This window comes from Squalius cephalus, assembly GCF_949319135.1.
Source record: "Squalius cephalus genome assembly, chromosome: 6".
Classification (NCBI taxonomy): domain Eukaryota; kingdom Metazoa; phylum Chordata; class Actinopteri; order Cypriniformes; family Leuciscidae; genus Squalius; species Squalius cephalus.
Window position 1 is genome coordinate 6341252 of NC_137127.1, and position 27659 is coordinate 6368910.

A 27659-nucleotide genomic window follows, 5' to 3' on the forward strand; every position below is an offset into this window, starting at 1 on the left:
CGGAGTTGCTAACACACACACAAGCTCTTGAAGCTTCGCCCTTTGTGCCGGGAGCAGCAGCTCATTTGCATTTAAAGCGACACACACAAACGGTGCGTTTTTGCTCACCCTCAAAAAGTGACAATTTGAACATGCTATATAAAAATATCTGTGGGGTATTTTGAGGTAAACCTTCACATACACACTCTGGGGACATCAGAGACTTATTTACATCTTGTGAAAAGGGCATTGTAGGACCCCTTTAATGAAACAATAGTATACCAAAAACATTGTCTTGGCTTTTCGGAGATGGCGAGAACGGAGGGATTTGAAATGTTGTAAAAGCAGGAAATGGCATTTTTATTACTCAACAGGTGAGTAAGATATTTTATTGAACAGTATACAGTAGGATAATCTCTCTCTCACTCTTTTAGTTATGAGAAAGAACCATATTTATCCGCACAGTCATGAAGAGCTAAAGCACAACCAAAACAGTGTTCTTCTTCAAAATACATGCAGTTTTGTTTTGTGAGATTTTCCTCTTGCGTTAGAAATATTACTCAAGCGCGAACTCGACTGATTACAGTTCCTACTCAATTTAACTTTTTAAGTTAAATATTCGCTTGATGTTACTAGAAAATATTTTCTGCATTTGATTTGTTTATTGTACGAGGAAAGAACAGTTTACAACACTCTGAAGAAGGACTGAAGAAAACCGATACAGGGGCAAAGGCAGGAGAAGTGAAGCGATGCTTTGTGTGACACAGGCAGTCAGAGATGGATTTGTGTGGGCATTCCTTTCAGTCTCTTCTATATGAGATGCGCGAGCTGTAGGCGAGATGTATGGTGGTACAAAGAATTCTTTGGCATCAATTACAAGGTGTTTCATTTCATGGCCGGGATTGATAAAGGAAGGTGACAGCAGTTACTGTGAAGAAATCCCTTTGAACATCATCAGTGAAACATGGAGAAATGAATGCACCGTTGTCAATGCTAAATCTCTAATGAAAGGCTGCATGAAATGGCTTGAAGATCACTTTCCTGTGATGTATTTGTTATTTAATTGTATTTTTTCTGTGTAGCCTATCACAGTTTTTATCCAATACATTTGTTTACGTCACAGCCTAGCAAAACTTTGATTTGGACATTGCTATCGCTAGTCAGAGGCCTGTGTTTAATCATGAGGTGTTTAAACTATTACACGCTCAAGGAAAAATCTCTAGAGAGTGCTTAAGATGTTATGAAGTCAGTTTCGCAACAACATGTCTAATGTGGCAGCAGCAATGTGATGACGACGTCCAGAACAAGCTGAATGAAAGAGGCCAGAGAAAACTAGCCAGCGGGAGGGAAAATGTCAACTGCTACGGGAAGGACCACATCTATACAAGCCTTTGAAACAGAATCATATTCCCATTCGCCTTATAGAGAGTTAAATGTCACCGATGAGCAACACGTTCCCTCGATGCTCCCTCGTCTCTGGGGTAGACGATGATGATCATGTGATCACACTTTCTTCCCAACAGCCTCCAAAGAAATAACACGGATGAGATCAAACCAGATTCTCACGCAAGAGACTTTTTGGGAGTCACAGAGGATTTATGGGATGGCTGCACAGATAAAGCTCATTTTGTTGCTAAATGCTTAGGGTTTATTTTGTAACCACCTGACTGTACATCTTTCTTACTTCACAGCTACTCAAAAAAAAAAACAAAAAAAAAAACATAGACATGAAATAGGCCTATTGATTTGAGTTCAAATTCATTTATAATTTTACCTGTATATTGTCTTCATGCTTCCGCTAAGAAAAATATAGTAAAATTCACGTGTCCTTGTAATCTTTGATCAAAATAACTTCCCCTCCCTCTTGCAATCTCTTCTCTGATGAGGCAACCTGTCACTCACGTGAGATCCACCAATTGCAAACCACAACCATCCAATCAATTCCCAATGGACAAAAAAAGGGACAAAAGTCCCGCCCAACATTATTTCTTCTTTGAGAAGCAGTTTCACTCAGATATACGTGAAAATATGCAGAAAAGATAAAATTGCAACTTCCTTTTCATGGGAGTTTATCAAGTGAAATAAATTGCATTACGTCCAATTTGTTTTATTTTGCACGTAGTGTATAGCCTACATATTTTAAATAAATGTCATATGTGTGTAGCTTAGTATTTAAAGAGACCCGATTTCAAGCGATGACTCAAATCCTCACACACCAGTATTGGTTACAGGATTGCGGATACTGGGCGAATTCCAATAGTAAGTGAGCGTCGCTATAAACACAAATGGACGTGTGTTTGAACAGGCTGCCAGTGCTTGGATTTATGGCATCAACACCTGTCGACAACACCAATATAAAAAGCAGTGTGAAAAGCTCTGACTCCGAAAACGTATTGATCTTACTGCCATCTTAAAAGTCTTCAAGGATCAAACAAGCTTAGGAGCTTGAGCTGTATGTAAATTAGTTTCGAGTAGCTGGATATGTCTATTTCGATTACAATATACCCAGACTGTCATTCTCAACTGAGAGATCTGTTCCATCCATCCTAATTTGGGTCTCATTGAGTGACAGCTTAATTAAAGGACTGACATACTCTGTCAAACCCATTTACTGAAAATTATTAGGATGAGAGAGGAAACAACAGTGTTGTTAGTCAAAAACTGTGAGTGAAATCCCTAAACTGAATTTCTCCTTAGTGCAAATAGCATCTATTCACTAGTGCAAATAGCCACTGCCCTTTTCTTTTTCAATAATCAATTTCACCTGGATGTACACAACAAGTTTATAGAGATCTGTCACTGTGTCCATTAGGATAAGCATTCATGTAGTTTTTTTTTTGGCTCATGCATTGCATATAAGCGAGTATATTTGATACAGTAGGCTATAGGCCTACACCGTGTTCTGAGTGTCAAGTCACATTGAGGACAGTGTCAAAAGTCTTTTCCTCTGAGAGAGGTCTTGGAATATGTACATTAGCCAGCTGGCCACGTTCTCTGTCCCTGGCCATCTGTGCTAAAGGCTGAAATGAACATCCTCATGGGAACAACGATGATACGTGATGAAAATGATGAGGCGATGTACTCTGAGAATGAAGTCAAATCACCAGAAAATTAGACATAGCCTACCTAAATTTCACATAAAGTCTGCAAATCTCAGATAAAAGCTCTGGATTGCCGTTAGGAATGGTATATTCAGCAGTCCAAGGCGCTGTTGTTGCCAGAGGAACAGTCTAGTATATAAGGAGATGTTGTATACACACATGCCAACAACAAAGGGCTTCCTTGGGGCTTTTAAAGACACTGATCAGAGAGATTCTAATTATAAAAATGAGTTATATTAATTTCACTCATTGCATATACTAGCATGCAATCTAACCTATAGGCTGCTGTAAATAAATGATATATATTTCAACTTAAAAACTTTGTGCATTAAAGTATAATCAAACTGGATGTGACATTTTTATTTATATTATATAAAACAAGTTGAATCTCTTAGAACTTAAAAAATGAAGCTGAAACATGCTGCCATGATCTGAACATATATCATTTTTTACATTGAACAAATTCCCAAAGACAAAAACACAATTAAGGTAATCCAATACATCTTTTCTTGTTTATTGCCACCACAATGAAAGAGAGGTGATCTATAGCAGAAAAACAAATTCTGAATATTAGAATATCAAAAATAAGATGGATCTAGCATCGAGTGCGCTCAGCCCTACATGACAAATGAATTTCTTCAGCGAATTAGTTCAGTATCAGGACTGAGTGTCCCCTTCATGTCTCAGCTGTTCTGAACGGTGTAAATTCACACTGGGGGAGAGTTGATGTGTGAGCGATCAGAGTACGGTGAGCAGCTGTAAGGCACTTACACAATTATTCTGCACCTGTTTCCACAGGCAGCCGGGAGCAAAAGCACCCCTGACCCAATGTCTGCACCGCTGAGATAGAGCCTGGCTCAGGGCGCAGGTTTGTTGCCATGGCATGTGCACATAGTTCGCCTGTAGAGATGCTTTGCCAAAAATGAGGAGGTGGAACTTCAAAAGAAGTTCTTCAGAAGTAAAAAGGTGAAACTCACAAAACAAACAAAACAAGAAAACATATATATATATATATATACTAATATACTGACTTTGAACATGGCATGGTTGTTGGTGCCAGACGGGCTGGTCTGAGTATTCCAGAAACAGTTGATTTACTTGGATTTTTACTCTCGGGTTTACAGAAAGAGAACATATCCAGTGAGCATCAGTTCTGTGGGAGAAAATGTCTTGTTGATGCCAGAGGTCAGAGGACAATGGCCAGACTGGTTCAGCTGGTAGAAAGGCAACAGTAACTCAAAATAAGCACTTGTTACAACCGAAGTCTGCAGAAGAACATCTCTGAACACACAACACATCAAACCTGGAAGCAGAAGAGCTACAGCAGCAGAAGACACCGGTGACACTCCTGTCAGCGGAGAACAGCAAACTGAGGCTACAATACACACGGGCTCACCAAAACTGGACAGTAGAAGATTGGGAAAACATTGCCTGGTCTGATGTGTCTCAATTTCTGTTGCGACATTCAGGCAGTCGGGTCAGAATTTGGCATAAACATCATGAAATCATGGATCCACCCTGCCTCGTATCAGCGGTTCAGGCTCCTGCTGGTGTATTGGTGTAATGGAGGTTTTCTTGGCACACTTTGGGCCCCTTAATACTAAACCAAGCTTCATTTAAACGCCACAGCCGGCCTGAGTGTTGTTGCTGACCATGTCCATCCCATTATAACCCATCTTCTGATGGCTACTTCTGGCAGGATAACATCGTCCGTCACACATCTCAAACTGGTTTCTTGAACATAACAGTGAGTTCACTGAACTCAAATGGCCTCCACAGTCACCAGATCTGAGTCCAGTACAGCATCTTTGGGATGTGCTGGAATTAAAGATTTGCATCATGGATGTACAGCCGACAAATATGCAGCAACTGTGTGAAGCGATCATGTCAATATGGACCAAAATCTCTGAGAAATGTTTCCAGCACTAAATCTATGCCGCAAAGAATTAAGGTCTGTGTATATATTTAATATATAGAAATATTGTATATATATATATATATATATTCATTTTAAGTGGTGTATAAGCATATAGTTTATTACACTTTTTTGTTTTTACTTTTTTTTTTGCTGTACTTACAGTAATGGAATCTAATGAGAATAACAATAACTGAGAATAAAAAATGCCCAGACATATTATGGTAATGAGGATTTGAGAAGATTGTCAGTAAAAGGAGTCACAATGCAAAAAAATCTTGCAAGATAAAAAAAATGTACTTGTTTTTGTGAGATTTTTAAATCAAATGTTAACTTTTTAAAAACATTAAATTATATATTATTGGATTACTGAGTACTTAACAAGTAAATCCAATTAATTCTGTTATTTTACAAGTGAACTAAAGGTTAATTATTAAATGGACATCATGAACAAATGAATAATTTAGTCAGTTTGAATCAGGCATGTATTGACATTTTCTAAGACGGTCTTTATTACCACATCACTGTAATGTTTTCTTCACTCGTTATTTTTCTTTATTAACAGCCAGTGCAATTTGTATTGACCGGAAATGAATTGAACTGTGAAAGCAGTGTTTAGAACGGATGACTCCTGAAGGACATCTCCCACCAGTGGCTTGAAAACAAAAGGGCACATCCTTATTTACAAAACATACGAAACGAGAAAAGCTTTTGTGACAACACAGGCTTTATCAAGAAACATCTCACAGGTAATTCATGAACACAGTACAGCACAGAAGAACATATTTGTGCTGTGAAACATCTGTGAAACAAGAGTTCATTTTAAAGAAATATCTTAATTTAATTCCATAAGCTTTACTGCACAGTTCAAACAATCATCATAGAACTTTCAAATTAGATATTGAACAATACTGCCACCTAGAGTTAAACTGCAACATTCATCAAATCGCAACAGTAATTCAACATGGAATGATAAAGATATGCTGGCATCTAGTATAAAATCGAGTAACGTTTGAAATGTTTCACTTTATCTAGTCTTTAAGATTACTGAAAAATATTTCTCCTGGCCTTCAGTTTAAGTATACATGAAAATACAATTGACATTTATATTTTACTTATATAAAAATACAAAATGATTCATCTAAAATTATCAAATTAATAATAAAAAAAGGACATTTTAAAAAAAGATTGAGAAGTGGTTGAAAAAAGTTAAAAGGCTGTGCAAGATTGTTTTGAAAAAAGACCATTCCAGATGATATATAAATGCATATATAAAGCATATATTTGGAATGGAAATGGCTCAGATATGTAAATCTTCCGCATTAAAAATCAGAGAATCATCATAAATCACTGGCCATTGTTTTCAAGACCTCTTGCTTGACTACTGGGATGATGTTTTGTGGAATGTAAAAGTGATTTGTGTTTCTTAATATAATAAAGTGTCATAAAATGGTCTAGTCTGTAGTGATCTTGGTAAATATATCACAGATGCTGAGCTGAGTTTTAGAAACCGCCAGCGCCGGATACAAGGGCTCAGTGAACTTATGCTCAAAACTGTACAGCAAAGAAAGAGCTCCTTCCCTGGCCACGCTATAAAAAGACAAGCGACCTTCTTTAAAATCCAGCAGCACTCCGACCTTCCAAAGTTCAGCGGCACACACAGGTGACGCCACCTTATCGTGCAGAGCTTCCACCTTTCCCTTCTCATAAATTAAACACCAGGAATTGGGGTAGAAGCCAATACGGCAGACGTCCTTTTGCCCCTTTCTGCCTATCTGTCCATCGCAGACGCCCAGCTTCCAGCGGCCCTCATCCAGGGAGACCTCCACTTCCCAGTAGCAGCAGCCTCCGTCGATGGCGCGAGAGCCCAGCACCTGGGGGAAAATGTTGAAGCGCGTCTCCTGCTCGCTGTAGTCCTGCTGGGTCTCGCTGTACTCCACCGTACGGTTTTCATCCGACAGCAGGAGCTTTGGATGGGCAGTATCAGGATCCAGACTTGGGCTTATCCCATCTGCAGAGAGAAACATCAGGTGTCAGACATTACATGTGCAAGGGCGTAGATTTGGTTTGAACATTGGGGGGGTTGAAGTTTGGGTCTGCATATTTTTCATGTGATCATGGTATAAATATTGGGGGGGATGTAATGCATAGATTTAAATACTGGGGGGGTTATCTCCCCCCCAACCCCCCCACAAATTACGCCCCTGTACATGTGTATCCGGGTCTTGACACTAACTTTTATGGCTCACCAGACACTGTGGCTAGTGGTTTTCCAAAGTTATTAGGCCCTCAGCATTATCACTGGCCACAATTTTGACATCAATACCATGGGGAAAACTGCCATATAGATATTTTTAATATTATCTCATAATTTGGCAGCAGGTTTATTAGGCTGCTGTCACTTTAAGTCATGACGCACGGATCCATTATACTGATACACACGTTTTCTTTCTCAACTATTTACATTCGGATGTAGCAGGGCTCCAGACTGCGACCAAATGGTCGCATTTTGCGACCAAAATTTGAGAATGTGCGACTGAATTTTACATCCAGTCGCACATGTGCGACCAGTAAATTTTTTTTTTTTTTTTACGTTAAACGTGGAAGGGGCGCGTCAAAGAATCCGGAATGTGTAGCAGGCCAATGAGTGTGAGAAGAATAGGGAATGGCCACTGTAACTGGCTAATGTGTGGAGGGGGAGGGTCCTAGAGATAAGCGAGCGCGCGTAAGTTAAACGTCTGTGGGAAGGAGACGGAGACAAATATCAATGTCACGGACAGACCTATTTTTTTACAGTCTATGGGACAGACACAGTCGGTCGGATGATGATAAAGGCCTGAACCCACTATTTTCGGGAAGACTGGCTACGAAAATTCAGCTGGTTGAGGTACTGTAAGTAAGGTGACGAACTCCATGAGCTGCGAATGTTGCAGTCGCTACCCCAGAACTGCGGGGAAATAGAAGTTTGCAGGCACTTCGCAGTTTAAACACAAAACGCATCTCAGCCTCAAGCAGAGTATTCCGTGACATGTTATTAAATAAAATGAAAAAAAAACTGCGCTGCGCTGCGCTACTCATTTCTACTTCATAGACCGTTTAATAGACAGCGCAGAGCTTCTCTCGCCAGTCGCGGGCCGATCGCGATCACGCGAAACAGTTACATCGTGGAGATCCAGTGAAGAAATCCATTGAGTTCGCGACAGAATTAATAACATTGCTGCGAGATCCGGTGAGAAACATTCAGATTTGACGCAGAATTCTGTTATAAACCATATCAGATCAAACAGCGCTGACGTGGAAACCAGGAGAAACATGTGCCATGAACGAACAAGTTATAGAAGGCTTTAGGTCCACAGATCAGCAACATTCACCATGGATTTAATGTAGTAACACCACTTACTGTAACTATGGTATATTGTGTTTATAACAGTAGCCTACACATCTTTTTCCAGCACTTCAAAACTATAATATCATATTTAAATGTTATTTTTAATGTGTTGACCAAAACATTTTTTGTTCATCCTTTAAATATTGTCCCTATTTATAAAACTAAAAGTTTCAAGAAGTAGGAAAACTCACACTTATTTAAAAAAAGAAAAGAAAAAAATATTAAATTACTATTGTAAACATAGCTGCAGAGGACGCTTATTGGCTATTTTCACTCCCTAATATCTATTTTGTCACTCATTTTGCTTTTGAATTATTAAGACATTATGAATGATAATAATTAAAGTTAACTTTATCTATACACCTCAAATTAAGCTCAGTGCTTTGTCATCCCACAGTGCTACCAAATACTTTCTGTAGAACTTAGTGCCGCTGCCCTCAAATGTTAGTCTGGAGCCTGTGATCTTAAAATAAAACTGCACCATACTTTCTGTACGTTAAGGCCATTTATTATCAAAGCATTTACAGTTATTTTGGGGGAAAATGTGAATAATTGCATTGTAAGATGATTTAAGGTGCGCCCCTAAATTTTCTGCTTGTGCTCCTAAAATTTTAAGTCAGGGGCTACAGCGCTCCTAATAAAAAAAGTTAGTCTGGAGCCCTGTGTAGAATATGGTCATGCAGAATAAGGCATTAATATGTGGTTTATAAGTACTAATAAACAGCTATTAAGCAACTAGTTAATAGAGATGATTGGACCCTAAACTAAAGTATATCATCTTTACATATAAAATCTAATATGCTTTGTTTATCTGCCATTAAAGTATTACAGTATAATATAATATATCACAATACCAAATTTAATCAAATAAATTCAAGTACAATTGCCTTACTTATTGACATTATTTAAAGATTTTAAAATGTGTTTAAAGTAAAAGTGTAAGCGGTACCTACACTACTATTCAAGAGTCTGGGGTCAGTATGATTAAAAAAAAAAAAAAAAAAAAGGAAATTTATACTTTTATTAGCAAATATGGATTTTGATCAAGTGACAGTACAGACGTTCATAATGTCACAAAAGATTTCTATTGCAAATATATGCTGTTCTTTTGAACTTTCTATTCATCAAAGTATCCTGAAAAAATGTATCATGGTTTCCAAAAATATACAGTATTAAGCAGCACGACTCGCCAGTTTACAGACGTCCACATGAGAAGCAATTACAGTCTGAATAGGGCTAAAGTAAAACTCTCACACACATATCTATACACATATATATATATATATATATATATATATATATATATATATATATATATATGTACCCTAGCAGTATTTGTAGTATAATTAGGAGTGTAAATGACTCACACAGCAGTCTGAAAGGGTCTCGATGAGGCAGTGTTATGAGCACAGTCTCCAGTCTCCTCTCAGTCCAGTCATGAAGACAGTCCAGTCGGTCTTGGTTTATATCCTGAGGAGGCTGGAGGGTTTGCACAGGGTCAGATAGTGCTGTCAGTCTGGATGAAGACAGGGTGGTTAGTAAAAATAATTCAAAACACTTAAAGGGATAGTTCACCCACGCATGAAAATTCTGTCATCATATACTCGCCCTCAAGTTGTTCCAAACCTGTATAAATGTCTTTGTTCTGCCGACCACAAAAGAAGATATTTATACCGTTGACTTCCATAGTATGTGCCCCACAAATTTGGTTACAAACATTCTTCAAAATATCTTCTTTTGTGTCCAGCAGAGCAAAGAAATTCATACAGGTTTGGAACAACTTGAGGGTGAGTAAATGATGACAGAATTTTCATTTTTGGGCGAACTATCCCTTAAATTAGTATATTTATCCAAATCACCAAATAATTGAACCATTTTACTTACTGTCCTGCTATTTTGCTGTATTCCTGAAATAAACAGCAAGAGTTGCATTACATATACAACTTTACTAAAATCAAAGTACCACAAATCTCTCTGTAAATCTCTCATTAGCTATGTTTCCATCCAAAGATGCGGATTTAACCTGCAGAAAACTGTAATATCGCATTAAACATTTGGGAATAAAGCAGCGTTTTTCTTCAAGAGAACAAAATCACCACTTCTTGAGAAATTGCCGCAAAATATCTGTAATAAAAATGAAAGTGGCTGCAATCGGGGAAGAGACTGTGGCTCTTTTAACTAACATCAAATTACTTGCGCCTCAGAACACAGACAAAACGCAATAAACGCTGTCATGTTATCTTGCGTTCGGATGCTGGTGTTTGTGAACGCAATCATGTGAGACGCTTCTGGGAGGGAATTAAACCAGATCATTCTGATGACACTTGCTCAGGTATTTCAGAAGAACTAAAACAATGATGCAATGACAGTTATCTGCTGGTTAGTCCAGTTTTCCAATCACATCCTCTGTTGAGACAGTCAACGTGAGTTCTTTGTTGCACTACATCTGTTAAAAACATTATCCGCCTCAATTGAGCGCATACGTTTTTAATGCAGATTTTTAGAATTTATGCAACTCTTGGCATTTCTCTCCAGCGTTTTTTGACGTGTTATCCCAAAACGAGCATGAAAATAGAAGGATGGAAACATAGCTAGCAAATGATCACTGCTGCTTGTCGTACCATGATGAAGGCCTGGTCCTGGTACTGAGACACCCGCTCAACATCGGTCATTCCCTGCAAGGTGTTTAATATGGTCTGGCTAGATGTCAAGGCGCCCTGTAACGTGTCCAGCTGCTCGTCAATGCTTCCCAGCACTCTGTGCTCTTCCTGGGCTACGCAGCGTAACGCCTGTCCCTCCTCGTGCTCCAGAGCCTCTCGAATCACCTGATACTGCTGCAAAACGGCAGCCCGCACGTCCTCCAGCCCCGTCTACAAGAGTCAGGGACAATGACAGTTACTGCACAAAGAGTTAACATTTACTTTATGCTATTGTATGCTGATCTATTCCTGTTTATTTTTATCTTTTCTGTAAGGGAATCTATAAATAAACTTTGCTTTTAACACTAATATTGACTTGACTTGTACAGGTGAAACTCGAAAAATTAGAATATCGTGCGAAAGTTATAATTTTGATGATTATGGCTTACAGCTTATGAAAATTAGAATATTACCTGAAATTTTAAATTTCAGAAATACAGGAATGTTTTTTAAATACAGAAATGTCGGCCCTCTGAAAAGTATAATCATGCATATGAATATACACTCACCTAAAGGATTATTAGGAACACCATACTAATACTGTGTTTGACCCCCTTTCGCCTTCAGAACTGCCTTAATTCTACGTGGCATTGATTCAACAAGGTGCTGAAAGCATTCTTTAGAAATGTTGGCCCATATTGATAGGATAGCATCTTGCAGTTGATGGAGATTTGTGGGATGCACATCCAGGGCACAAAGCTCCCGTTCCACCACATCCCAAAGATGCTCTATTGGGTTGAGATCTGGTGACTGTGGGGGCCATTTTAGTACAGTGAACTCATTGTCATGTTCAAGAAACCAATTTGAAATGATTCGAGCTTTGTGACATGGTGCATTATCCTGCTGGAAGTAGCCATCAGAGGATGGGTACATGGTGGTCATAAAGGGATGGACATGGTCAGAAACAATGCTCAGGTAGGCCGTGGCATTTAAACGATGCCCAATTGGCACTAAGGGGCCTAAAGTGTGCCAAGAAAACATCCCCCACACCATTACACCACCACCACCAGCCTGCACAGTGGTAACAAGGCATGATGGATCCATGTTCTCATTCTGTTTACGCCAAATTCGGACTCTACCATCTGAATGTCTCAACAGAAATCGAGACTCATCAGACCAGGCAACATTTTTCCAGTCTTCAACTGTCCAATTTTGGTGAGCTCGTGCAAATTGTAGCCTCTTTTTCCTATTTGTAGTGGAGATGAGTGGTACCCGGTGGGGTCTTCTGCTGTTGTAGCCCATCCGCCTCAAGGTTGTGCGTGTTGTGGCTTCACAAATGCTTTGCTGCATACCTCGGTTGTAACGAGTGGTTATTTCAGTCAAAGTTGCTCTTCTATCAGCTTGAATCAGTCGGCCCATTCTCCTCTGACCTCTAGCATCAACAAGGCATTTTCGCCCACAGGACTGCCGCATACTGGATGTTTTTCCCTTTTCACACCATTCTTTGTAAACCCTAGAAATGGTTGTGCGTGAAAATCCCAGTAACTGAGCAGATTGTGAAATACTCAGACCGGCCCGTCTGGCACCAACAACCATGCCACGCACAAAATTGCTTAAATCACCTTTCTTTCCCATTCTGACATTCAGTTTGGAGTTCAGGAGATTGTCTTGACCAGGACCACACCCCTAAATGCATTGAAGCAACTGCTATGTGATTGGTTGATTAGATAATTGAAATGACAAATTGAACAGGTGTTCCTAATAATCCTTTAGGTGAGTGTAGTTATATATACTAAATATATTAGTTTCACCTTTTAATTCGAATGACTGAAATACACTAACTTTTGCACAATATTCAAATTTTTCGAGTCTCACCTATATAAGAGATCAGGGTTGATTTCATGTCAATCAATCAATCAATCATTTTATTTCTAAAGCACGTTTAAAAACAACACAAGAGTTGACCAAAGTGCTTTACAGACCCAACCAACCAGACCCAATGTGTATGAGCAGTGTTATTTTAGAATCATTTTATATACTTTTAGTTTGTATTTTTCTATTTTCAGTTTTAATTTTAAGCCATTTTGTTATGTGCTTACTGATTTCTATTCAGCAATTTCTAATTACATTTAAATTTCTAAATATATAGTTCTCTTACAATAGTACTTCAACTTATCTTATTTCAGTTGGCTGCCCAGGCAACATTTAAAATTTTCATGTTTTAAGTTTAAGTTCTTCATCTAATATTGATATGTCATTTTATTACAGTTTAATTACAATTGGCAAAAACAATTTTAGTTAATTTTTTGTCAATAACAACACTGGATCAAAGAAAGCTTAAAAACATGAACAAAAATTATAACTATAAAATACAAAATGAATAACTAAACAACAACAACAAAACTTGTATCAACAACATGATACACTTACACTTACCTGGACACCACGTTTTTTCTCACTGAGCTCAGAGAGTTTTTCCTGAATGGACTTTTCCGTTTTTTGTATTTTTTGCATCTCATCCTTCAGTGAGCCCTGAGAAATTAACATAGATAAACCAATGAGCAAGAACACATTCAATTGATTAAAAGTGACATTTTTCATGTTAAAAAATATTTCTATTTCGAATTTAGGCTTTTATTCACATTTCACATATAAACATTCATCAACTCACACATCAGTTGTGGTAACCAATCATGTTCGCTTGACGTGCGAGAACCAATGAGGTTCATTCGGTGTTACGCAGCACGTTTAAGCTTCAGTTTATGTTCGCTGATCAATGTTTATATGCGAATAAAAGCCTAAATTAAATCTGTTCATCATATAAAGCGATCGAGTCTCTTCAGAAAATTTGGACTAAACCGGTAAATTCATATGGATTAGTTTTACGATCTCTTTATGAACTTTTGAAGCATTAAAGTGGTAGTTGCGTAGCTGTCAACGGAGGGACAGAAAACACTCAGATTTCATCAAAAAGATCTTCATTTGTGTTCCGAAGATGAACGAAAGACTTACGGTTTTGGAACAACATGAGAGTGAGTAATTAATGACAGAATTTTCATTTTTGGGTGAACTATCCCTTTAAATAACTTCTGAACGATAGTGTACTACTTTAGATAATATGCTTAAAACCTACACTATTCACAATAGTAACATGAATGTCGAGCCACATATTAAATCACCAATTAAAAAAACATTTGAAAGGAGAAGAAAAGTGCCAAATAAAGCCTCACTCTGAGCTCCTGCTCTGCCTCGCGGATGCTGATGCACTCGTGCCCCTTGTGCGACCCGACCAGGGAACACACAGTACAAACACACACTGCACATGATCGACAGTAGATCCGGTTCATCTCCTGGTGCTCTTGGCATCTCCAGAGAGACACATCCTCCACGGCGTCCACGAGCGGGTGGTTCTGGAACACAGGCTTTTCCAGGTGCGCGCGCAGGTGCTCGGAGCACATGGAGGCCCCGCACACCAGGCAGGTCTTTACCGCCACCTTCTGGTCTGAACTGGGACAGTAATGGCACGGCACAGAGCTGCTCCTGGACAGTCTCTCAGAAGATGTAGAGCAGATCCTGAGGGAAGCTGATTCACTGTTACAAGCACTGTCCTTTTCCCGCCTTCCAGGCGAATGAGAGGTGGCGTTGACTGCTGGTAAGTCGCTGGCTTTGGAAGAGGTTGATGGTGGCTCTTTTGAGACTTCTCTCTCTCCCTGAGATGTGCTGCCTCTCCTGGGTGAGCCTGTGTCACCGTGTGAAGACACGGTATGCTGGTCTTGCTCAGAAGAACTTGTGTTCCTCTCAGGAGATGATTCTGCATGAGGAGATGTGATCTCCGCTGTTTCTGGAGGTGTGTGTTGTGTTGATGTGTCACTTGTAGAGGTCATCCCCCAAACCGCTGATGGAGTCTGGCTTTCAGATGGACGTTCATCTGCCATGGCCTTTCTTTTCCTTGGTATTGATGTTTCTTCATCAGAGTCATTGATGGCGATTACATCAGGGTCACTGACGATGTCATTAAACGGCGCTGTGCCAAGTGTCCATCCGCCACCATGGAACGCCGAACTGAACTTCCTCTTCCCAAGCCATTTCTTCGAGTGCCGGCCATGATGCTTCTTTCTGAAGGCCCAATCTAGAGGAAAACATGGAACCGCATTAATGTACTGTAAGTGATTTTCTCCAGCTTCTGTTTTTTTATTTTTGTTTAGAGATTGATTTTATTAAAACTAACAGATTTCAACTTTTTATTTTTGATATATGAAAGTCACATTAAAACAGTCTTGGAAGCTTTTTACACTACTTTTAATTATTTTTTTTTATTTTTTTTTCAATTGGATTTTACATTTTATTGTCCTAGACTCATACTTTTGGTCTTCTTAATCTATGAAACTAAATTATAAAAAATATTTTGACACAATATAGATTTTTTTTTAGTTGTTTTGTTTCAGTTGCGGTTGTTGTTTCACCAATGAGACAAAATATATCAGTGAAGAGCCTGATATTAATTATTTGACATGTGCAAAGTAACTGTCACTAATGAACTAATTTTTTTTATTATTGTACATTATTTTAAATCAATTTGCAATTGTAAAATTATACACAAAGTGTAAAATAAATATTATTCGATAGTGTATATTATAATATTAAAAAAATTCTAACTTTGAGTTTTCTATCCTAAAATATATATAATTTCTGTCCTGGAATGCTTTCAAATATAATAAATTTGATATTGCCTTAGTGATGCTGTTTTGGAAATGACTGAAAATGACAAAAATATCATCATTCTCCCGTGATGTATAGTATGTATATTATAAACTGTTGAACATTGTTTGTAGAAAAATTAAACAAACTAGTGAGACTGTAAAAAGTCTTAATTTTCTATAACTCTATAAGAATAATCTATAAATGCGTCCTCCTATTCACTATTAAAGCATTATGCTTGAAACTTGATATGAGACAACTAACGTTAATCAACTACAACAGAGTAAACACACAGTAATTGTGGCCTACGTCATGGTCAATTTACACATGTTCACAACAAATATAACATAGGCTAGAAGCCATCAAGGTCAACCAGTCAAGGGTTGTTTAGTTGTGTGTTAACGCCCGTACGTGTGTTTGGTGTGGCTGTGGATGTCGAGGCTCCGTCCGTGTAGTCCGGCAGCTGCTGGTACTCGTATCTGCACTCGGGGCAGTAATACGGTCCAGTGTCAGATCCACTCCATAACTCACTGATACAAAGCCGACAGAAGCTGTGTCCGCATCCCAGCGTCACCTGTTCCCGACAATCCTCATGACACAGAGGACATTTCAGAGGTTTGGCATTAGATGCTCCCATCATTAAGGGTTTGTTACAGCAGAACGTCTCACGATCGAAAAAACGAAACTGACCTAAGACGGAGTGGGCGGAGCCTCACCTTTTGAATCGCGCAAACACTGCTCTTAAAGCGACAGTGCACAATGTTTTCTTTGCACATCTATCTATCTATCTATCTATCTATCTATCTATCTATCTATCTATCTATCTATCTATCTATCTATCTATCTATCTATTTTGAATCTTGAAAACATTGTTCTTAAAGCGACAGTGCAGATGCCATCATTTTCTTTCTATCTTTTGAATCTTGCAAACATTGTTCTTAAAGCAAAAGTGCAGTTTTCTTTGATCAATGCCATCATAATCTATCTATCTATCTATCTATTTTTTTAATCTTGCAAACATTGTTCTTAAAGCGACAGTGCAGTTTTCTTTGCACGACAGCTTCATAATTTCCATCTATCTATCTATCTATTTTGAATCTTGAAAACATTGTTCTTAAAGCGACAGTGCAGATGCAGATGCCATCATTTTCTTTCTATCTATCTTTTGAATCTTGCAAACATTGTTCTTAAAGCGAAAGTGCAGTTTTCTTTGATCAATGCCATCATGATCTATCTATCTATCTATTTTTTTAATCTTGCAAACATTGTTCTTAAAGCGACAGTGCAGTTTTCTTTGCACAACGGCACCATAATCTCTATCTATCTATCTATCTATCTATCTATCTATCTATCTATCTATCTATCTATCTATCTTTTGAATCTTGCAAACATTGTTCTTAAAGCGACAGTGCAGTTTTCTTTGATCAATACCATCATAATCTATCTATTTTTTTAATCTTGCAAACATTGTTCTTAAAGCGACAGTGCAGTTTTCTTTGCACAACGGCATCATAATCTCTATCTATCTATCTATTTTTTTAATCTTGCAAACATTGTTCTTAAAGCGACAGTGCAGTTTTCTTTGATCAATGCCATCATAATCTATCTATCTATTTTTTTAATCTTGCAAACATTGTTCTTAAAGCGACAGTGCAGTTTTCTTTGATCAATGCCATCATAATCTATCTATCTATCTGTCTGTACATTCTATTTCTAGTCTTCACATTGGAATACAAGTACAATAATGTTTCCCTCAAACATTTATGCAAATATTCTTCAAATAAAGTAAGATTTTGGTCCAAGTACACTGGGCTGCACGGTGAACGCGAATGGATCGAGGGACACACACACCCCGCCTCCCCAACCTAAAGGGGCCCCAGCCATTATTCAATACATTACTAACACAACATTCATGACACAATAATTTGGCAGAATTTTTAATTTTTTTTAATTTTAGATTTATTAGAAATAAACGGAATGTCCCCAAAATAAAATAAAAACGTATGAGCTCATTGAGTAATGATTTATTTGATTTAGGTTTAAATCATTAGATTATCATGCCATCATCATAAGGGCCACTAATGAAATCAAATGCATTGTTGCATATTATGCAAGATACAAATTGACTTGTTGCATAACTGATTCATAGGTTATCTCTCAATAAACATCACATTGATTTACTTCACAAACAAGCACACATACACAAACTAAAATGTAAGTGCATTGAAGCACTTTTACTACTTAAAGTTGAAAATAGGCCATAAGAGCAATGTAAGAGAAAATCTAATAAACTGATTAAATAAAAGTAAAACAATACATAATAGCAATGTTATCCATATTACTGTCAATCACATTATTCCTCTTCCCTGATATCAGTTATTGGTTTATTTATTATAGCGTTCGGTGTGCATTCACTTAAAAAGTCCTCTCTACAAACACAGGGATCAATGTTCAGTGTTTGGACATCTGAACTTGAAAAGAGAGGGAATGCAAAAGTGAATTGGCCTCCTGCCCATCACTAGGAAACATCGAACATTGTTGATCAGCCTGGTCTTCATCCAGCAACTCAGTACACAGGAGCATTGCGGATTGCACAGCAGAGGACCATGGTGAAGATCATCTCAAAAACCTGGACGCCAAGCAGAGAGGAAATTATACACACAGGGAAATTTTGGGAGGGGCAGTGAGTTATTCATAGTACAAGTCTGTAATTGTGCATGTGTGTACATTCTCACCATAATGACAGCGATCACTAGGGCGGCCAATCCAATGACATGGAGTTTCTCAGAGAACAGGTCCCTTAGCTTCGTGTGGCAACTCTGGATTATCAATCAAAACAGTCTTAGCATTCTCTAAACTGTAAGTGCAGTTGTCACAACAGTTTGTTGGAACATCAGAACTCAGTTGCATGTCTGTAAAATGTAGTAACTCACCCAAAATATTTAATTCCTAGTTAATGTGTAGTAAATCGGCCAATGCCACCACAATAAAAAGTGTTTTGTGAACCACACTGGTCAAATGTTTAGATGTTGTTTAACCATAGAAATATTTGTTATATACAAATGTCATGTTTTTTGTTGACACTACATCCAACAGATACCTGAGAGATGAGCAGGTCGACTGGGTTGGTCTTCTTGGGACACACAGAGGCCTGGACAGCTGTGAAAAGTTCATTATCATCCCCTTTACCACAGCACTCGAGCTAGATATTGAGAGAGTGTGAAAAAGATGGGATAGGGATTATTAACTGGCAAAAACAGAGGAGTTTTGATGAGAGAACTGATTTTGGAAACGCACTGTGTCATGGAAGACCTCCAGGATTTTGGCAGCTGCCTGTTTGGATGTTGTCTCCACAGGATCCACAGCTTTAATGTATGCAGTATCATAGAAGTTAATGAGTTCAGTGGAGATCTGGACGGACAGAAAGAGAAGAGTTGCGCTCTCAAAATGAAGGTTTTAACATACAGACAGACTCTTTGAGTGTGTATGTGTGTGTGTAGACATACCGTATCCCTGTTAATAAAGCCCCATATTCCTGCGGCCACCTCACAGGCGAAGAGGATCACTAAACATGTGAAGAACTGAGGGAGAAAAAGACAAAAATGTGTGATGAAGAAAGAAGTACTGGATTAGGAAGGTAGACTGTATGGTTTTTCCTTAAAATAACATTAAAACATGACTAAACAGCACAACCCTTGTTGTGAAAAAGAAGTGTGCTTAATTGTATAGAATGAGTACTTGTAGTAAATCTTAAAACTATGTTTTTTTTAAAACTGAACGTGCAAATGGCCGCTTAAGTTTACACTTTCATGACTTTTAAATAGTGTTCAATTTTACAATGTCATAATGTAAAATGAATAGTTTTACGTTTACATTTTAGGCACATTCTGAATTATTATGTTTCAATAATTTATTAAAACACTTACTACCTAATACTACGCTTATTTTTGACAACCAAAATGAAGCATGTGTAAAGGACTTGATTTTATTTTTAACCGCAATTTGTTTGATTATTTGATATTACAGTTAAAATTAAAATACTTCAAAATAAATGTACTAAATTGCAACATTATCATTACAAATGTGTAATTACAAATACATTTAACTATCCCATGTACAAGTTTCAATAGGAATTATATATATTTAAGTTTGTTTGTCAGTACTTTTAGCACTACACTTTGACCATATTTCAAAGACAAGAAATTATACATATACCCCCGGTTTCACAGACCTCTAAAATTCTGCTAATTGCATTTAATACTAATGTAAACTATAACACATTTTGGTAACACTTTACAATAAGGTCTCAATTGTTAACAATGCGCAATATATTCTTACAACATTTATTAGCCTTTAATAATGTTAGGTATTAAAAACATTAATGTTTATGTTCACAGTGCATTTACTAGTGTTAACCATGGAGTTTACAGATACAACTTTTGATAAAATAGTAATAGGCTAAATGTTGATATTAACATTAACTGAGTTTTCTAAATGCTGTAGAAGTATTGTTCATTATTAGTTCATATTAACTAATGTAGTTAACTATAATGATAACAAATGAAACCTAATTGTAAAGTATTTGCTACATTTTAATTTAACTGCAATGCAGTTAAGTGTCCAAAAACATTATATTCAGTTTGCATTTAAGTATAATCTTTTCTAAAGTAATAAATAATGCTTAAAGTAAAGTGTACAAGAGATTAATGCAAAATGCACTGGTTTTGAGTAATTAAACCGTAGCCCTTGTAAAGGTCTTTTGAAGATGAATGGTAAATCTCTTAAAGGCATGCAGAATGAACAGTACGAGTTGAGTGAAACCCACCGTTCCTAAGAGACATTGAGATTCCTGAATAGCTCCATAGCAGCCGAGGAATCCCACAAACATCATTACGGCCCCAATCGCTATGAGAACATACACACCTGAAAGAGAAACACAGATAATGTATGTATATGATCCTGACATCAAACATTTAGAGATTCACATTAATTGCACATGTTCACACAGTTTCTAGAGGACTCATTCCTCATCATATTTATCAACAGGTATTGTGATTTTGTAACCGGCTAATGCAATATTTTGCCACTAGATGGCATGTGTGCAGCTGTGTTGAACATTACCTCAAATTTGAACCCTATTTGTGATTGCATTTAAAACTACTGTATGTGGAGTATATAGTCTTCATCCTAATGATAGATAAAATAATGCACTGACTAACTGTCAATGTTGAGCTGGTAAAGTCTAGTCCTCTTTTTTATGTGTCATTTTGTTCTGTGGAATTCAGAGGCAAAAACTAAAAAAAGCCACTATTTTCCTGTCTGACTTACAGTTCCATAACAGTAGCTTAAACACTGCAAAAACAACATCTCAGGCTCAGACTTACAGGTAAAAGAGCATGTCACCATACAAGCTATAAACAGGCATAGGAAGATCTAGTTTAAACAGGAAACTTCCACATAACAGAGCCAGACTTGCTTTCTGTGCCCATTAGACTCACACAACAGCATCTGAAAACATGACGGACTCTAAACTCATGGACAACATCTCTGTAAATGTATCATTATTATTACTGCTCATACTAAAGTTTAGGGAGTTTGCTCTAAACCCTTAAACCAAAGAATTAAACTGGCAACACCCGCACTGTTTAATATTCCAGTATGTTAGAAAAGAGAAAAAAGAAAAACACATTTCTGGCTTCCCTTTTGAAAAATTACACTTTAGTATACTCCACAGTCCTAATATATAGTCTATATTATATATCTATATACTAAAATACTTTAAAAGAATATGCTTAAGTGCAAACCGAATGTAAGCAATTGAATGAAAATGTATTATAGTTTAAATTTACATAGATAGGACTTAAAAGGATAGTTCATCCAAAAATGAACACAAACCTTTGGAAGACAAATGAAGATCTTTTTGATGAAATCTGAGAGCTTTCTCTCACTCCATTGACAGCTAACTGAAACTTTGATGCTTCAAAAAGTTCATAAAGAGATCATAAAACTAATCTATATGAACTGAGTGGTTTAGTTTCTGAAGAGACACGATCGCTTTATATGATGAACAGATTTAATTTAGTCTTTTATTCACATATAAACATTGATCAGCGAACATAAACAGAAGCTCAACCGAACTTGAATGAACCTCATTGGTTCTTGCTGAAGCTCAAACATGATGCGTAACACGAGAATGAACCTCATTGGTTCTCGCACGTCTAGTGAACATGCTTGAGCTTCTGTTTACCACAACTGATGTGTGAGTTGATGAATGTTTATATGTGAATAAAAGCCTAAATTAAATCTGTTCGTCATATAAAGCGATCGAGTCTCTTCAGAAAATTTGGACTAAACCGCTCAATTCATATGGATTAGTTTTACGATCTCTTTATGAACTTTTTGAAGCATCAAAATGGTAGTTGCGTCGCTGTCAATGGAGGGACAGAAATATCTCAGATTTCATCAAAAAGTGTCTTACGTTAGATACGTTACGTTTTAGTCTTAAGGCCTATATAATGTACTACATCCTCTTTAATATGAAACAAGTAGTCTATATGATGATGTATCCTCTTTTAGATTTATTTCATTGCTCAAAACACACTGCCATCGCTGCTGCTCAGGCTCCACTCTCTGTTTAAAACTTATATTTAGGGATTTTAGAGTATTCTCCAGCCAGATTTCTCTCTAAGCTGTAATGATTTGCTGGGGCGGCCGGGCTTGAACATATTTTTAGGGTTGTTTAACCAGCACTTGAGCGAACCCAAGCACTGCTCATTCTAATTTGTGGTGTAACGGGCACATGAGCAGGGCTTTTTCAATTACACGGATGTTCAGGAGCAGTGGGAGAAGAACTCTTCATCTCTCTCTTCTTTCTCTGGGTGGGCCAGACCAACAACCCTTTAAACTTCTTTAATCAGAAAAGGTTGTTGCTGCTATAAAAAGGAACAGGCGGAGCTCTTGCTCCTACATGTACTTATACTGAGTGGAGAGAGACAACCCCATGGTTTCTACAAAAATGAATGGCCGCTAACTCTATGCTAGTGCCCACAACAAGCTGAGCTTGTGCCACTGAACTCTGCTGTGGTTAAGTGTGTAAACGTGAGTGTGTGTGTGTGTGTGCACGGGTGGAGTATGAACACGCCCTGTGGTCACTTTTAGTCTTTCCCTGGTTCTTTTAAAACACCCTGTGGGTGTGTCTGTAGAATCACTGACTTCATGTGAAAACAGTCAAATAAAGTGTTATTAAAGAAAATACAGGAATGACAACATGACTCCATCTGACTATGGAGGATCAAAGCTCTTATGCAATGATAATGTGCTGATGCCATCATTTTAGTTGTTTAAACACACACACGTACACACGAAGTGATTAAGTGGCCCTGTCAAAGTCCAGCTTAGACCCTGCTTCCCTCTTCCTTCCATCTTTTGAGGAGATGCACCTCTATTTCAGGAGTAATTGTTTCTCAAAGTTAATAGTGCAAAGGCTTCCTGATCACGCAAAGTCACAATGAAATCAAATTTGACTGTTCTTTTTTTTATGGAATATTGCAGGGTTTATTATAAATGATTTAACTGTGCAAAACATCATTTAAAAATTCATGTGGCCTCATAATCTAGATTAGGGAAGAAATAAGGACACAATAGGGAATAAAAGACTCGCAACTTCCATTTCATGCCAACTTTAACAAACTATTATTATACCATGGTCTGTCTGAATACTCGATTCTGATTGGCTGGAAGGTGTGCATTAAAATCCAGTCACCGTTCTATACGCTGTTTTCATTGAAACACACACACACACACACACACACACACGTAACTCGACACACAGAAACATTTAGCAGCACAGAAACTTGTTACCAAACTATGCCCTGTGAATTTTATTAATAAAGTAGCTTAGCTACTGAATCGCTACATTATATTTCTCAGCAACATGGGTAACAAAGCTGGTTTTGAAGTAATTCAACTCACGGCTTTATTGTTAATAGAGAGAGACACTGAACAGACGCAGGTAATTCACACACGCATCTCTCATCACTCTCTCTTTCTCTATCAATAATTAATTCAAATAAATTCTATAATTCATTAACTCAAATAAATGTAATATTACAGCACTATGATCTCTGTGTCTGATTTAAAGCAGGCAGACTGCTTTAGACTGACCGTAATTCAAAATAACCATAATTTTTGTCCTTCCAGTTAAGTATTGCACTGCAAACATCAATAACAGTGGTTCTTTTCCTCCACGTCGTTCATTAAAATCATTTAATGCACAGCTAGCCGTAGATTATCCCTTGGCTCACATAAAGGACATATGCAAGTTTATACATTTTCAATGCATTTCCTGTTGCAATACTGTAATGTTTACTTGATTGTGAATTGTTTATTTATGCTGTACATGTCCTTCAGTTGCTCTGCATCTCTGTTTTGTCCTTTTTTTGTTGTGGCAGAATAATAATTTAAAATAATAATTTAATATATTCTGCTCCTTACTTTTAACAACATTGTACAGGATTATACAATATTAAAACATAGGTAAATAAAGACCCAAAATTAGAATGAATAACACAATTCTATTCTAAATGATGGTTGTTAGTTATGATGGCAGGGTTTGGGTGGCTAGTTTAAATAACAAGGTTGGATAATTGGAACAAAACTAGGTATTTATAATTGAACTTAAAGGGGTGGTTGATTATGACTTTTTTAACTTTAGTTAGTGTGTAATGTTGCTGTTTGAGCATAAACAACATCTGCAAAGTCACGATGCTCAAAGTTCAAAGCAAAGGGAGATATTTTCTTTTAAAGAAATTGCTTTTTTAGGACTACAACAAACGGCTGGTAGGGACTACACAACATTCCTCCCGGGTTAGTGACATCACTAACCCTAAAATTTACATAAACCCCGCCCCCGGGAACGCGATTTATAGATTATCATGACAGAATATGCTAATCAATGATTAGAAGATAGCTAACTCCACATGAGCTACATAAATTTAAACATAAACAAAAAAGTTTTTGAAATTTTCAGGACACAAGCTGTTGTAGCTCCGCCCCCTGTGCCGGGAGCAGCAGCTCATTTGCATTTAAAGGGACAGACACAAAAACGGAGCATTTTTGCTCACCCTTAAAAAGTGACAATTTTAACATGCTATATAAAAATATCCGTGGGGTATTTTGAGCTAAAACTTCACACTCACACTCATCATAGCCTTATTTTACATCTTGTGAAAAGAGCATTATACCACCCCTTTAATAATTAGAACTGGCCTAGCCAGCTGTAGTGTGTGAGCGGAAGTCACTTACTGATATAAAAGGTTCCTGGTGCTTGAGTTCCTTCAAACTGGAGCATTAGAAGGTTACTGGTCTGACTGTCATGGCGAAGCCATAGAGCTACACCCAGAATCACACCACCAGCCAGCTAAAAATAAGAGAAGACCAAAGAGAAAAACAGAGCACTTTTCAGAAAGATTCACTATTTAAATACTGAAATTCTACAGATTGTCATCACCCAGAAATGTTTGTTTCAATTCTTTTTCCGGAGGTCATTCCAGAGGTCATTTCTTCCTGCATTTTGGGAAGAAACATCTGACAGGTTTGGTGTTATTCACGCACAAAAAAAGGGTGTAGGTCCTCTTCAGTCTGCTGTGATACCTTCTGTTTGTTTATTTTTTTGTAATTCAGGAAGCGGCAGCTTCACTCAGTGAATTGTGGAAGTCAGGCAGATATATTTTTGTGTTGGCAGCATGTAAAGTACAATGACAGGAAACAATACGCATCTCGAGAGAGTGTGGGATTGGCGCTGTGGATGTGATATCACACAACATCATTCTGGTGAAAGCTGAAGGTCTTGGATGAAAACATGAATTTAAATTTGCAGCAGTGGGAAGTAGACTTTTATTAAAATGAGTCAGAAAATTACGTGATATTTAGTTTTAGTTTTTGAACAACTCAGAATGCGGTAAACATCATTTATTTCCAGTAATGAATGTTATTCCAAAATGTTTGTCTTGCTGCTAAATGCTAATTTGACATCACAACGCATAATTAGTTTGACTCTGTGACATTGTTTGAACATCATGTGATGTTTTAATCACAGCAGACTGTATGTCAACATTTTATGAAGATATCGCAGCATATGTGTGTGTGTGTGTGTGTATATATATATATATATATATATACACACACACACACCATTATTATTATCAACTAAATTTACTAAAACAACATGTGTGCCTGTGATTCTCTCTTTCGTATTTGCTTCAGTTATTTTAAGGTGTATTCATGTCCCTAAAGCACATGGACATAATTATAGAGAGTGTAAAAATATAGCAAAACCACAGCTAACCCTCATTCTACAGGAGGCTCTCTGGAGGGACACATTTTTCTTCATGTCTAGGAACACAAGACAAACTCTGACTAAACTATTTAACTGACTGTGAGATGCAAAAAAACCTATGCTTTAACAAAACATTATGCATGCAAATGCCAAAATATCTATGACATGACATGCAGTTATTATTTAGTCCAGTTAATTTACAGGTATGTGTTTTAAAAAAAATGTTTTTTCCTTTTTGGGCATTATTTGATTCTGTAAAACAGCAGCATGGATATACTTCAAAATATCTCATTTTGTGCTCCAAAGAAGTCATACAGGTTTGGAAAGACATGAGGGTGATGATGACAACATTTTCATCTTTGAATTTACAACTCAAATCCAGTCAGTGCCATATTCGAAAATAGAATGATTAAAATGCCATATAGAAATCAGACAAGACATAAAACAAACAACAACAACAAAAAAACACTGGAAAAAATCGAATCAGTTCAGATGGGACAATTGTTTAGAGTCAGAACTTTTTTGCTTTTCTGCTCTTTGGATTATTTTAACCAAAATTACAAGTTTGTTTATATATAGTGTTATACAGTGTGACAGTAGTATTTTACATTATATTAGTAATAACAAATATCAATATGATATAAATGTATAATACCATAAAAAAAAACTTTTCTTTTTTCCTTTTCATGACAAAGCTAACAGGGAAAATTCTCAGAACTTTGGCTACAACCTTATGGTAAAGTGTTTGTTCGAAGTCATCTGGTCTTTATCATGCTCTCAAAGCATTAGCACAAAAACATTACTTAGCTATTTATTGTTTACAACCTTTTTTCCTGAAAGGTTTTAGTTGAACGTTTTTTAAATGTTACCTTTTTTTTGTTTTTTTTTAGCTGCTACGTTACTTGTTTTAGAAACTTCAGAGAACATTCCAAAGTAACGTTCCCAAAGTGTTTCCTTAACGATTGAAAGTAAAAACTGGACAGAGAACAATCAGAAATAACTTTGTCATAACTTTATCATGGGAACATTAGAAAAAATGTCTTACTTGAAGGTGTTTTGGTTAGCTATAGGATTGCTTTTTCAATAGTAGTACAAGGAACACTAAAAATAATATTGGTAAACAAGCAAACTTACCCAGAAAATGAAGTTTAAGAAGAAAAGCATATATTTGATGCACTGAGAGCAGCCGGTAACAGCCATGGCTTGATGTCGTCGAAGCAGGCGCTGAAATGATGCTGGTGTGGAGGAAGATGAAGATGAGTGTCAGTCTCTGTTCCACAGATGGATTTGAGTGGAAGTGCAGGCAGACCGGATCTCTGAGACTAGACTACTCACGAGCTCATGTGTTTATATTAACGCACTGAGCCAGAAGAGAGAGAGAGAGAGAGAGAGAGAGAGAGAGAGAGAGAGAGAGAGAGAGAGAGAGAGAGAGAGAGAGAGAGAGAGAGATGCATCCCGTGCCAAGCTCAGCCCCACATTTACATATAAAAACCTTGTTTTAATTGATTAAACGGCAATGCATGACGAATTTAAATTCACATCAGTTGGTACAAACTGGCTCTTTTGTATATAATTTACATTATAATGAATAATATATTCTCTA

At 37.2% G+C, this 27659-nt stretch overlaps 2 protein-coding genes across 2 annotated transcripts; both read right to left on the reverse strand.

Annotated features, from left to right (window-relative positions):
- Positions 1–5491: 5491 nt before the first annotated feature.
- On the reverse strand, positions 5492–16380 carry LOC307160419 (tripartite motif-containing protein 14). The gene is made up of 7 exons (XM_079874533.1): positions 16132–16380; positions 14253–15151; positions 13459–13554; positions 11005–11253; positions 10268–10290; positions 9751–9899; positions 5492–7006 (listed from the first exon to the last, which is right to left on the reverse strand). Exons 1-7 carry the CDS (start codon positions 16358–16360, stop codon positions 6450–6452), a joined length of 2202 nt encoding a protein of 733 aa, XP_079730659.1. The 5' UTR covers positions 16361–16380; the 3' UTR covers positions 5492–6449.
- A 1267-nt stretch (positions 16381–17647) lies between these two features.
- Positions 17648–27428, reverse strand: cd81b (CD81 molecule b). The gene is made up of 8 exons (XM_079874534.1): positions 27191–27428; positions 25024–25138; positions 20546–20643; positions 19227–19301; positions 19018–19131; positions 18821–18922; positions 18456–18539; positions 17648–18349 (listed from the first exon to the last, which is right to left on the reverse strand). The coding sequence occupies exons 1-8, from the start codon at positions 27254–27256 to the stop codon at positions 18287–18289; spliced, it is 717 nt and encodes a 238-aa protein (XP_079730660.1). The 5' UTR covers positions 27257–27428; the 3' UTR covers positions 17648–18286.
- Positions 27429–27659: the final 231 nt, after the last annotated feature.